The following is a 13511-nucleotide window of genomic DNA, read 5'->3' as shown; positions in this document are numbered from 1 at the left end:
ATTTCTTGTTCAAATATTTCTGTCTTAAAGAGAGAATATCAAACTTCAATGATGAATGGGATTCTATGTTTGAAACAATGCTAGAAGTGAAAGAAAAGTTGAAGAAGACCATGTTTATAATTAATTAGATTCATCAAGCAATCATAATCAATTGCTGTTTGTTAAATTGATATAATAAACATCAGTATTTTTCATGCACAATGGAGGGAAACTATTATAGAAAACATCCAGCAGTTTACGAAGACCTTGGGTGGAACTATTATGGGGTAAGGTTATGAATTTTTTAACATACGAAATGCCCTTTTCTGTGTAAAATACATTTTATCTTGTATCTTTCGGATTTAGATTTTAAAAAAAAAAATTGTGTCAGAAAACAGATGTATTTTTTTTTTTTTTTTTTTTTTTTTTTTTTTATAGATAAATGAAAATAAATCAAGATTTGCTGAGGATTTATTAAAAAAAAACAATTAAATCGCTTTTAAAACATTTTTGTCATAAATATCACTCTCATAAAAGAGCGTAGTTCTAGCTGACTGACGAATTGTTTTTTCATTTAAAATATATATAGTTCTAGGTCACTGATGTAAGATTTGATAAAACTTGAATTATGCTAAATAAAGCACTAGTTCTATATTTACTCCTTATAGGGTTTCCTAAAATTAGAATAAATATTTACACTATCTATTATATTTATTTATTGAAATGAATTTTTAAGAGAGAAAGGTGAGAATTTAATACAACAATAGTTAAATCAAGATACAAAATAAGGGAGATAAATCAATCAAAAAATCCATCATACGGACATCAACAATATTCTCTCAGCCTTCCATGTTTAATTTTTCGTTCTTAGCACAGGCAAATTACTATTAGTAACTAGATTAAATGAAATAGAAAAGTGAATTGCTTTACATAAATGCTTTAATTTCTAACATGGCTCAAATTTCATGGATCATAGGATAATTGAAACAAACTAGATCTTCATTAAAATTAAACTAAGTTTTCTGTGGCTTGTGACAACATTTTCAATAAACACCCGCCGAATATTTTACTGTGAATAAACTTTAGAGTAACATAATCAAACTCTCAGTATCATATCATACTTGTATGAAAGTTAATATGACTGACCATCTTAATAAAAGACAATTGGACGAATAGATAAATATATAAATGCTATGATGAAATTAAAGATATATCCCTTTAATAGATTTAAAAGGTTACAATTTAATTCGAGGTAACTAAATTTTTGTTCCCTATCATCTTGAGATCATTCCTATTAACTTTATAAGGTACTTCATATCTAATATGAGGCCCTAAGAAAATTTATAAAAAAAACTTTCAAAAATCTTAAAGTTAACAATCAAACAATTCAAAAATTAACTCAACCACACATATGCGTCGATTCCACTAAACAAGAAATATCCAACTGCGTTTTATTTCTCGTTTCATTTTTCAAGGGCAGGTCTTAAAAAATACCTATTTATTTTATAATAATTTTTGCCTTCAAAGTCTCTTTTGAGGTGGAGATCTAATTCAGTTATTGACAATCTACAAAAAATTTGAAAACCTTAAGTAAATTATTTCAAAACAATACAATAATTTGCATTTTGTAAATGAAAGGATGAGAAATTTAGAAGTAGCCTGTTTTTTTGTTGTTGTTTTTTTTACAGTATCCCACAGTAATTGACACCCAGGCCTACTCGGGGAAGGATAGCTCCTCTAGTGGTCAGACTGACTCAATACAGGGGAGGAAGTCAAGGTGCTCTACTACTGTCAAATTAGCGTCCTTCTGTTTGACCATCATCCTGATAGCTCTTATTTGTGGGATCATATACTTATCCCATCACAGAGGTATCTCAATTCAATTCTCTCATTCCACAAATAATATACGTTTTATTTCTTTCCGTAAATATACTTTAATAATTAATTTTTGAAAAATAACTCGTTTTAATTTTTTTTTCAGATTCCAGCATACGTTATTGTGAGTTATACATATTTTTGGAATAAGAATTTTCGAAGTTAATCCAAAAAATATATAGGTGTTTTGATTTAAAATTTCGATATTTTTTATGTTTACACAACATAAAAGACTATATAAGTTTTTAAAAAGATAATTTTAAAGAAATATTTTATCTAATGTTTTCATACGCATTTTATTTATGTAAAATTATTTTTGAAAGAGTTGGGGTTTTTTTTTCAAGTTAACAGTAATGGTGTTTTCTTTGATGTTTTATATCAAAAGTAATGGTTTATATAACAGCATTAGGTATCATACAGAAAAAAAAAATTTAAATTCATGAATTATTAGCTTGTTGAATTCTGAAATTTTTTACTCATTTATTGCAGATATTTCCGAAGGAAGGATGACGATTAAACAAGAATACACAACAAATTTAGGAAACAAAAATTCGGAGGAATACTTAGCCTTTACATCTAAATTTTGTGTTCAGGTAGAGTTATGTATCTATTTTGTAGTAAACTCCTAACGAGGTTCATAATCATTACTTACTTTAAATTTCTTACTTTTGACTAAAAGGGGATTTGAATCCTGAACTTTCTGCTAAGGAATCAACTTGTGTCCAATCTCATTGACATATTGTTAATAAATATACAATAACAAAACAAGAAATAAACGCTGTATATAGCTAAAGAAAGGCTTGGTAAGGAATACTATGTGGTACTACATGTATATTGTACATGTATTCTATGTGAGATTGTGACCATTGTTGTAAAAACACGTTTTTAGACATTGTTACAGTACCGCTTTTGTCAGAGAACCAAAGATAAATGAAAAGGTACCGAATGTAAAAAAAAAAAAAACAGGAATGTTTCTTAGTAAGACTTATCCAGGACGCCAATTTACCTATTGAAAAGTACTTCAAAGATGCCAAAAACATTTGTATATTGTATATTTAACGTTAATAGTTGTAATCCTATAAACGTTTTTATCTAAGTTCTGCTTCTTTTTAGATGGAAAAAACTTTTAAGACAAAGAGCAGTTCCTATGGCAGCACTTACCAGTCCTGTGACGTAAAGAGTCTAACGTTTGTTTAAATTCCTAACATATCTGCCTTTCGAGATTTTCTACTGAGCTTTTGTTATTTAAACGAATTTATTGTATACATCTTATTGACATATTTAGATATTTATTCTAGGCCTGGTAGTATAATTGTGACTTTCACCCTGTACTTTCTGGATACAATCACTGTGACAGATGAAGATGTTATCAATGTTATTAGAGATTCCGTAAGAGTTGTAAATTCTAACACAGTGTTCGGGGACTATATTGTTGACACAACTAAACTCTCAATAACAACAACATTACAAGTCTACGAGAAAGATCCCTTACCTGATATCAAATTCAACACAGTCATCAATGATCCATCTACCACAACATCAACCACATTTTCTTCTACAGAAATGGTAACAACATCTTCCACAAAAACAACAGAAATGTTCACAACACAAACGAGTTCAGCAACAGATGCACCAACGTCAACACAATCAACCACAGTGCAGACTACATCACCAGTATCAACAACAACCAAACTGACGTCAAATCCAGCAACAACAATTAAAACAACATCAACACAATCCACATCGAGTGGAACTACGTCAACAGTATCAATAACAGTTGAAGAAACATTGTCAAGGATTACATCCACGCCAACAATGTCAACAACAGTGGAAAGCACATCAGAATCCTCAACAGCACATGGGACTACATCTGCACATTTACTTACAGTTGAATCAACGCCAAAAATATCAAGTACAGTTGAAAGCACATCAGAGTCCTCAACAACACATGAAACTACATCTGCACATTTACCAAAAGTTGAATCAACGACAACAATATCAAAAACAGTTGCAAGCACACCAGAATCCTCAACAGCACATGAAACTACGTCTACACATTTACCAACGGTTGAATCAACGCCAAAAATACCAAATACAGTTGAAAGCACAACAGAATCCTCAACAACACATGAAACTACGTCTACACATTTACCAACGGTTGAATCAACGCCAAAAATACCAAATACAGTTGAAAGCACAACAGAATCCTCAACAACTCATGAATCTACACCTGCACATTTACCAACGGTTGAATCAACACTTGAAAGCACGACAAAACTCCCAATAACAGTTGAAATTACAACCACAGAATTGACAAAGGTTGAATCCACGGCAACAATTCCAACAACAACTGAAACCACATCAGAACAATCAACATCATCTAAAACCACTACGGATTCATTAGAAACAGTTAAGATTACGAAAACATCTTCAACAACAGTTTCAGGTACATCGTTTCTATCAACAACACCGAAAACTACAACTTCACAACTAACAACAATTGAAAATTCAAGTGATGCACCAACAGGAGATAAAACTACTCTAATGCCAGGGGACACTAGCTCTGCTTTATCAGCAGTTCAAACCACGTCAGATATTCTAACAACGCGTAACATGTCGACATCACCACCAGCAGTTCAAACCACGCCAGAGGTCCTAACAACACATTCCATATCAACATCACCAGCAACAGTTCAAACCACACCACAGGTCCTAACAACACATTCCATATCAACATCACCAGCAACAGTAAACACAACAGAGGTTCTAAGAACAACAACAGATCAAGGTAAATCATTAATACAGCCACCTTCTCAGATTTCAACAGATTTCTACTAATGTAGACAAAAAGTCATACAAGTAAAATAATTTTTAAAAAATAACCTTTCTATTTCTAGTTTTTCTATTTTCTTCTTGTCTCTTTTGATTTTAATAAAGAAAATTTTATAAACAAACAAATTTAATTGAATTTCTGTGGGTTCCTGTTTTATGCATTGTTCACAGGTTTGTAATGTTTGTAGGATTTTTTTAGATCGATCACTGTTCGTTATCTTTATCTATTTCATTGTTAGAATAGACAGAACCAAATCTAGTGGTTAGAAATGAGAATATTTATAAAATCTCTTACAATTAGTGCTTTACAGAAATCTAAAGGTAAATACATTCTTACAGCAATACCTCAGCATCGAACACATCACAGTCAAAATTTATTGCAATATATACGATACTCAAAATATACAAACTAGATCAACAAATATCTAATTCTTTTGCGATGAAAATAAATATTTTTACGAAAACATTGCTGATATAATCAGAATTTTTCACAACCTTAATGATTGTTACTTGATCAGTAGTGAGAGGGAAGATGAAATTCAACAATGTTTAAAAATGAACAAGAACATGACATGTGGCTATATCATCATTGCTCATTATATTTGTATCATTCTTTAACACAGAAAAAATATGTATCATTCTTTAACACAGGAAAAATTACATATTTCGATTCGGCTTTATTAGTCTTACCATCATTAGTGTGACAAAACATGAAATACCTCATCAACATCCTTGATAACAGATTAACCCTAATCTCACATGAACATAAAATATACAGGATTTCAATTTTTAATACCCAAACAGTAATGATAAGGGAAGTAATCATATTATCCTTTACATTAGTAGAGACCAAAACAACAGGATTATCACCCACGGAATATTCAATCTCACCATCAACCGAAGTAACTGTAGAAACCAAATCTGCAACACCAACAGAGACTTCCATTAGGACAACACAAAATCTATTTTCGTCAGACAAAAGAACGGAACACCTTACATCCACGCAGAATATATCCACCACAGAATTCTCTACCACTATTATCTTGTCTTCAAAAGGGACAGATGAATCACCTATAAATTATACGACAGTCCCTTCCTCAACAAGTCAATCCACGACATCAAATGCGGACGATAGGTTAACAAGTGTTCCATCTACCTTATCTTCCATGACGGAGTCCTCAACGTATGTAAACGCTGACAACAACAATACCACTTCCACGCCAGAGTCCTCAACGTTTGTAAATACTACCATCTACAACACCACTTCCACACCAGAGTCCTCAACGTATGTAAACACTACCATCTACAACACCACTTCCACGCCAGAGTCCTCAACGTATGTAAATACTAACAACTACAACGCCACTTCTCCGCCAGAGTCCTCAACGTATGTAAACACTACTATCTACAACACCACTTCCACGCTAGAGTCCTCAACGTATGTAAACACTACCATGTACAATACCACTTCCACGACTCAGTCCTCAACGTATGTAGATATTACTATCTACAACACCACTTCCACACAAGAGTCCTCAACGTATGTAAACACTACCATCTACAACACCACTTCCACGACACAGTCCTCAACGTATGTAAACACTACTATCTACAACACCACTTCCACACCGGAGTCCTCAACGTATGTAAAAACTACCATCTACAACACCACTTCCACGCCAGAGTCCTCAACGTATGTAAATACTAACAACTACAACGCCACTTCTCCGCATGAGTCCTCAACGTATATAAACACTACCAGCTACAACACAACTTCCGCGCCACAGTCCTCAACGTATGTAAACACTACCATCTACAATACTACTTTTATGCCAGATTCCTCAACGTATGTAAACGTTACCATCTACAATTCCACTTCCACTCCAAGACTGCCTTCCTCTGACACTTCTTTAAATTATACATCTCTCTCAACCATGAATCTAACGCAGACAACAAATTCTTATTTAAGTACAGCAGGTGAGTGTTTTTCCCAATTCTAACGTCATTTATTCTGACAAAATAAACTCAATAGCTGTTCAAATTATCATAATGTTTTTGTAGGATTTTAAAAGTATACACATATTTCGTAACCATGCACCACATTTGTAATGAAATATGAAGATAACGAACAGTAATCAAGCTCAGAAGCCCATATAAAAGTCCATACAAATCGAGAGCAGAGCAAACACGGACCTCTGAAAACATCAGAGGTGGGATCAGGTGCCATGGAGGAGTGAGCATCCGCCGTGTGCTCCTTGTCATGATCTGGTAAACGAGAAGAAAAAAAATTCGTGGAGAATTCAGTGTTAAAAAATGGCCAAACAATTTTTTATGAAAAACGTCAGACAACATTCGACTTAATTAAAGATTGTATTTGCTGATTTGCCTCATTTTGAGATAACACAGACGATGTTTCCTTCATTTCAGATGTATCATTTCCTAGTGCTACCGTCTTTGCTAAAGTCGATACTATCTTGGTATGTACAGTCAACGTGGTCGACAAATGGAGCATCGTGACGGCTGGTCAGGAACTGGACTCTGATATCTCTGACCTTGCAGTGTACTTCAGTAATGGAACAGTATCTGAAAAAACAACGAACGATTTAACTACTGTCACTTTTACAGGAGATAATGAGACTATACTAGTAACGTTTAAAGTTCAGCTAAGCTCTGTGGCATTGTGTCCTTCACTACTTCGTCTAACATGTGGAATCAAAATGATGGACTTTGCAGAGTCGGTCATTACAAACATTAGCATCGTTCACATTACCGGTAAGCTCATAGTTGTTCTACCTAATCGGTGAGGAAGTGTTGTTTTATGACTTTTCATCTGTTGCCTACATTCATTAGGGCAAGAAATTGCACCAAAAAGGAAAATTTTGGCAGTTGACAGTAAGACATTGAGCATGATATTTTTTAATAGATAAATTCATTTTTTAGCACCAGTCAGTAACGTGACTCTGGACATGAGCCCAACATTTTACATTGGAGAAAGATTAGAACTGACCTGCCGGACAAAAACCGACTTTGAGTATGGTGACGTCATATTAGAAATTCAATTAGCAGATGGATCAAGATTGCAAGAACCTGCAAAGCGGAGCAAGTACTTAACAGCCAGAAACACTGACTGTTCCGTAGACTTTGATTGGACTTTCAAAAGCGACTTTTCTTTGGAACAGTACATGAATGGTTCTACAATACGCTGCATGGCATCAAACAGATTGATGAATGACGCTGTAATTACATCGAGAGTCATTATTGTTCTGTCGTCTGGTATGTTACAATTCTATAGCATTGTTATTGTATTCTTGTATCTTATCTTGCTTAATTAATACAGGTTTATGATTAAATATGAAAAATTGATTTTTTAAAAATGTTTTTTAAGGTGCGATGTAAACTTTAATAAAAGAAAGTTTGTATACTTATGTTTCGAATTTTTTTCATTCCTTTTATTCCATATATATTTTCAGTTTTTACTACTTTATTTAAACAACTTCTTTTTTTATTTATTTTTCTTTTAAATTTCAGATGTGTCCTTTGTCCAGTACTATGTTTCTGGTAAGCCCGGTGAGCGGGTGAATATCACTTGCAAGACAAATATAGCAACATCTTCTATACAGAACATTTCAATATACAAAATATCCAACAATACAAACGTTACCATAACGACTTACACTAATGGAGTGATTACGGACGATCCTGAAACTACAGGAATCGGAAGATTTCAGAACGGAACATTAACAGTGGTGTTTACGAGCTTACAGTGTAGCGACGAAGCACAATACTATTGTACAGTTACTTACGGAAGTACTCAAATAACGTCCCCACGCTTCCTGACATTACAACCGACAAGTAAGTCTGTGAGCCATTGTCTACAAACTTTAAAAAAATGATCTCTCCTTGAATTAACAGTCTTCAGAATCTTCGGTAAGGCTGAATATTCCTTTTTTTGTACTAGTATATTTTTCTCAAATTTCATTGTAAATCTGAGTAGTAAATCTGTAAACATAGGTTACAAAAGACAGTTTTTTCTGCAATAACTACGTTTGGCTAATGTGAAGAAACTCACCTGGATCTAATACGTGTATTGCTTTTTTTTTTAAATTCTTTCTTCAAGAAACCAAAGTATTTTCTGGGTTTTTTTTCTGTATTTTTAAGTTTTTAGGAATTAAGCATTTACAACTCCCAAATTAAACCCTTTTGCTGAAAAAAGAATAATATTGAAATTCTTTGGTGCTAATTTTATAAATTTACCAGCTCCGCATGTACAGATACCTCGGGCTACCATGCAAATGCATATTACTGACTACATGTAGCAAGAGATATTGGGGTTTTACTTTCCTATCAAGCTTCATTATACACACACTGCTTCTCTGAAAACACCCCAAAAAGCCTGATTTCGGATTGGTTCCATACCCTATGAATGGTATAGATGACACAAGTCATATATAGTATGTGTGAGTGCACCTCTTCCCTCCAAATCCATGTATCAATATTTCTAGCTATCTTAACACCCAAAATATGCATTAACACCTGTTCTTATTTTATTTCAAATATTTGACAGTTACTAGTGAGTGTTTTATTTTAAACTTCCATGTGCAATCATGTCATACTAATAAAATGGAAAATGTTTCAAATATATCATGAGGAATTAAGAAATAGTAAATTCTACTATTAGAGTAGATACATAAAAACACGAGAAAGTCAAAGTAAGAGGAATTTTAAAAAAATCATTGTTTATTGTGAGGTTAAACATGTTTCATTTGTAATTTAAAGAAGAGTCATCATCATATCATATCATCAGATATTCTTAGCTTCTTCCCTTTTAATTATAACAGCTACGGCGGGGTCCACACCGGTGTTGCTGTCTCTCAATGTAGACATTGTAGAGGAAACTTTCCGTTACACATCAGAACACTCCTGCTCCGGTGAGATCGGGTATCCGGAAGTCAACGGATTTCTCTCCCTTACATTTACCAATCCCAAAACCCAAGAATCAGTTATATTCAACGAGAGAGTGATTTCAGATTCCATGAAAATTGTTGATCGAACTGTATCAATATATCGCTACAGTGTCTCTCTAGCTGATGGTTTGACATTACTAGTGAAAGATGATACCAAGCAAAATGAAAGTTGTTCAACTGTCCATAGACTTAAATTCTACCTCAATGTTTCTAATCAGTGGAATGAAGGTCAAATTAAATGTGAGATTCAAACAGAAGATGCCCCGGTTCTGTCAAGTGTAAAAGAAGAGAAATTTTTCGTCATTCCAGGTAATGATCCTGTTTTTCTGAGATTTTTGGTAATATTCTTATGGTATTCAGTTCCCCTTCTTGTGGTTTATGTTCAATTTGTGGTTGAAAAGTATTTGTGAACAATTAAAAATCTTGGTGAATTTCAGCTAACGCATGTGAAGATTTCAATGAAACAGGAGCATTTTTTATTGACCATGAGATAATGGATCACTGTAACACATACATTCAATGTCAGAAGAACCAGCCCCCTCTTGGGTCGAAGTGCCCAAATGCTGACCACTGTGCCTATATTGGAAAAGATTACTGTGACGAATGCAGTCGTGCAGTATGCACAGAAGTGCCAACAACTTCAGGTACAAAGAGTAAGAAGTCACAAAATCCAGTAATTGCACGAAGATTGATTATAAAAAGTCATTCGATAATATTCTTAAATTGATTTTGAATGTACAGTAAAACGATGGTAACCTTTTCTGTCCAGAAAATGATAAAAGTCCTTTGAAATTATTTGCAACTTTGTAATTGTTTTCATCTAAACTAAACTAATTTCAAGAAATAATAATAATTTAATGAATATCTAGATAATATACATTTTCATTTTAGAATCTTACTGATTTGTTTTCATTTAAATTGTTCTGAAAGATATTAATCTCTTTTTCCTTGGGGGTGGGGGTGGGATGGGATTAGCTAACTTGAGCTGAACTCTCATTCAGGTTTCTGTGATCCTCTTTTGATATTTACCCGTTTGCCATCTGTTTGTCCATTACTTTTCATTTTTTTTCTTTTGTTCCAAGGACCACTGGGCTTTTTTCAGCTAATCTTGTCATGGGACTTCTAATTCAACATTAATTTTCAGGCATGTTTACAAACATGTTGCATAGATTCATTTTTTTCAATAATTGCCCGGGGCCATGAAATGGGATTTCAAAATGCTGCATAAGAATATATATCCTATAACAATTTTCTGTTATTTGATTTCTTAAGACAATAGGGCAATTTAATATGCAAACATTTCATTGTAGTGTAGGTTTATTTTCATTCCAATAATGTTAATCATTGCTAATAGATCCAAGTGGATTCAAAGTGTGTAAAAAGATTCATTAGAAAATGCTTTCCATGGAACTACTAAGCAAAAAATTTATACAATGTATTGTTTTGAAAAAAAAATCTGCTAACCTGATACGAAAATTTAAATTGTGTTGAAATGTTGGACTTTAAATCAATGGACTATTTATTTGTGACGCAGAGAAAGGTGACTTCGGTGAGCGTTTTGGCTTATGAACCTCTTTTTCTTACACTTCAGTTTTGACTACACCATCTTCTACTTTTCCCACAACTGCTGCCACGAAGGGACACACGTGTAAGGAAATTGTTCATTCCTAATTTGTAAATTTGTTTAGTGAATTTGTAGCTATAAGAAACATTTGCAAGTATAATTATTCTTTTTACGAATATTTAGTATTAAAGAAAGTTAAAAAGGTTTTATTTTTAAACTTCTACCCTCACGATTGATGCTTTTTTCACGTACTTGATAAAAACATGTATTTTAGATATGGAATGCACTTCGGTCTCCATCTTCCTGAGTGAATCAGCAAATGTCAATTGCAACCTTAACATTTCAACATTCTTGTCCCTTAATGTATCAAAATCAGACTCTACTTTACTATCTGTCCTATCTGACGGTGCTGTAACAATTTACTCTGGTTATTCTGGAAGACTTGTTGCTGTCTTTTCCCTCTCTTCGTTGCGTTTGGACATTACATTTCAGTCCATCTCTTGTGAAGATGATGGTATATATTCAGTAATTATGGAATTTGATGAAGATGATTCATATTTTACAACTTTTACTGTTACATTGAAAGGTGATTTTGTTTTATTATTAACTTCTTTTCATTTTCAATTAAAATACAAAACGTTATCGATCTAAGAAAATACTAGTATGCCATACAATTGCAATGTAGAATTATTATGAAAATAATTTTATGATACTTGATGATTATTTTTATTTTTATTAAATTTAAACATTCCATCAATTTTTCAACTTGTTCATGGAAAATTATTGTTTTAAATTGCAAACTTCATTTGTAAATGTCATAAAAATTTTTGTGCCTTGTAGTGAAACCAGATACACCTAAGTTAACAATGCACCCTAACTTGATAGACGTGGAAAATCTAATGAGTCATGTATGTACCGGAGACGTTGGTCATCCAGCAGGAAAACTTGAGATTCAAATAAAGCGTACTGGTGACACAAGATTTAATAATTACCACCCAGCCAGTCAGAAGAGGATGTATTCTCAGGTTGTTGCGAACTGCAGCAGTATACAGACGATGAATTTTTCAATCGATCTCACTTCTGATAGTTGGAGCAATGTGACAATACGATGCATAGCCTTAAACTCAGTGTCATTGAACAGCACTGCAATACCTCCAAGTTCCAGAGAATACACTTTGTCAAGCGTGCCAGGTAAGAAATCTTAAACGTACACATTAAAAATACGAGAGTTGTCCATCAAGCAGGTCGGAATTGTTCACAGTCGTTACCCGTAGGTTCTTAAACACACAGAATGGCGTCTTCTTATACACAAAAAAGGCGTGACGTCATACGCACACATACACATAAGAGGTTCATAACGGAGATACGGGCTCGGTACAGGATACCTATATCAAATTGTACCACGATATCAAGAAAAACATGCAAGAAATGTGTCTTTGAAAAAGGAAAAAAAGCGACGTCGGCCATGCGAAGGAATACTGTACAATCATAAAACTATGTTTTGATATAGGTAGCTAAAACGGTCAAAGACAAAATAATTATTTGGTCATTTGGTAATAATCTGAATAGTTCTTGTTCGTTTATTTGCAATTGGTATAAACGGTCCATCAATGGCGTGTATAATTTGACACTGCAAGAATTAGAAAACCACTGTTATGTAAATATCTATATTCATAACGACATTGTAAGACAATATAAATCCAGCTTAAAGCTGAACACGACTCGTAAATAGACATACGCCATTTTTGATATTATTATCTACGATATCAACACCAAGGTATACTCTTCGCATTCGTTACACCTGACTGCTTTATTGTCACGGGTATCGGCGTGGAATGGCGACCCGTGTTCGTGCTAGTTATCTTGCAATACTTTTGTTTACATTTTATTGCAGTTACATGTATCTGTGTTTGTTTGTATACTGCACTGACCTGTACAACTATTGTAAGTTTCTTTGGTATCTTACTTTCCCGCATTAGACGAAGTATTAGTTATTTTTGTCGCCTACCGAGTGCTGTATAGTATACGTCCGTCTACACCTGTGTCGACCGATTACACTGAACAGTGACTAAGTCAGGCCCTTTATATAGGGGACCTGAGATATAGCGAGAGTCCGATCGAAAATGGCGGACACATTCTTTTTACGAAGCGTGATCAGCTTTAAGTCGCACTAGGCATTTCAGCCTGTATATAGTATCTGTGCGACTGTTCTCTAGTACGAATTGCTGACGAGATTACGTCAGACGGCGGGATAGACGCACAGGCCTCTTATACACGTGGATGTCAGAGAGAGCGGA

General features: G+C 33.7%; 1 protein-coding gene across 1 annotated transcript; it reads left to right on the top strand.

Moving 5' to 3' along the window:
• Positions 1-200: 200 nt before the first annotated feature.
• LOC133198566 (mucin-2-like) lies at positions 201-6589 on the top strand. Its single transcript, XM_061334642.1, has 7 exons — positions 201-266; positions 1668-1848; positions 2344-2447; positions 2968-3041; positions 3153-4642; positions 5530-6430; positions 6523-6589. Exons 1-7 carry the CDS (start codon positions 201-203, stop codon positions 6587-6589), a joined length of 2883 nt encoding a protein of 960 aa, XP_061190626.1.
• The last annotated feature ends 6922 nt before the right edge of the window (positions 6590-13511 follow it).

This window comes from Saccostrea echinata, unplaced genomic scaffold, assembly GCF_033153115.1.
Source record: "Saccostrea echinata isolate AGI-Se365-2 ecotype Australia unplaced genomic scaffold, CSIRO_AGI_Sech_v1 ptg000001l, whole genome shotgun sequence".
Lineage (NCBI taxonomy): Eukaryota > Metazoa > Mollusca > Bivalvia > Ostreida > Ostreidae > Saccostrea > Saccostrea echinata.
Note: the sequence above shows the minus strand (reverse complement) of the source record. Positions and strands in the feature narration are given on the sequence as shown.

Excerpts from the sequence above, each read along its gene's own strand:
- LOC133198566 (XM_061334642.1), top strand. The coding sequence starts at position 201 with ATGGAGGGAAACTATTATAGAAAACATCCAGCAGTTTACGAAGACCTT. Across the intron at positions 1,849-2,343 it reads ATACTTATCCCATCACAGAG|ATATTTCCGAAGGAAGGATG; the intron begins GTATCTCAATTC and ends CATTTATTGCAG. Across the intron at positions 4,643-5,529 it reads AAGAACAACAACAGATCAAG|TAGAGACCAAAACAACAGGA; the intron begins GTAAATCATTAA and ends CCTTTACATTAG.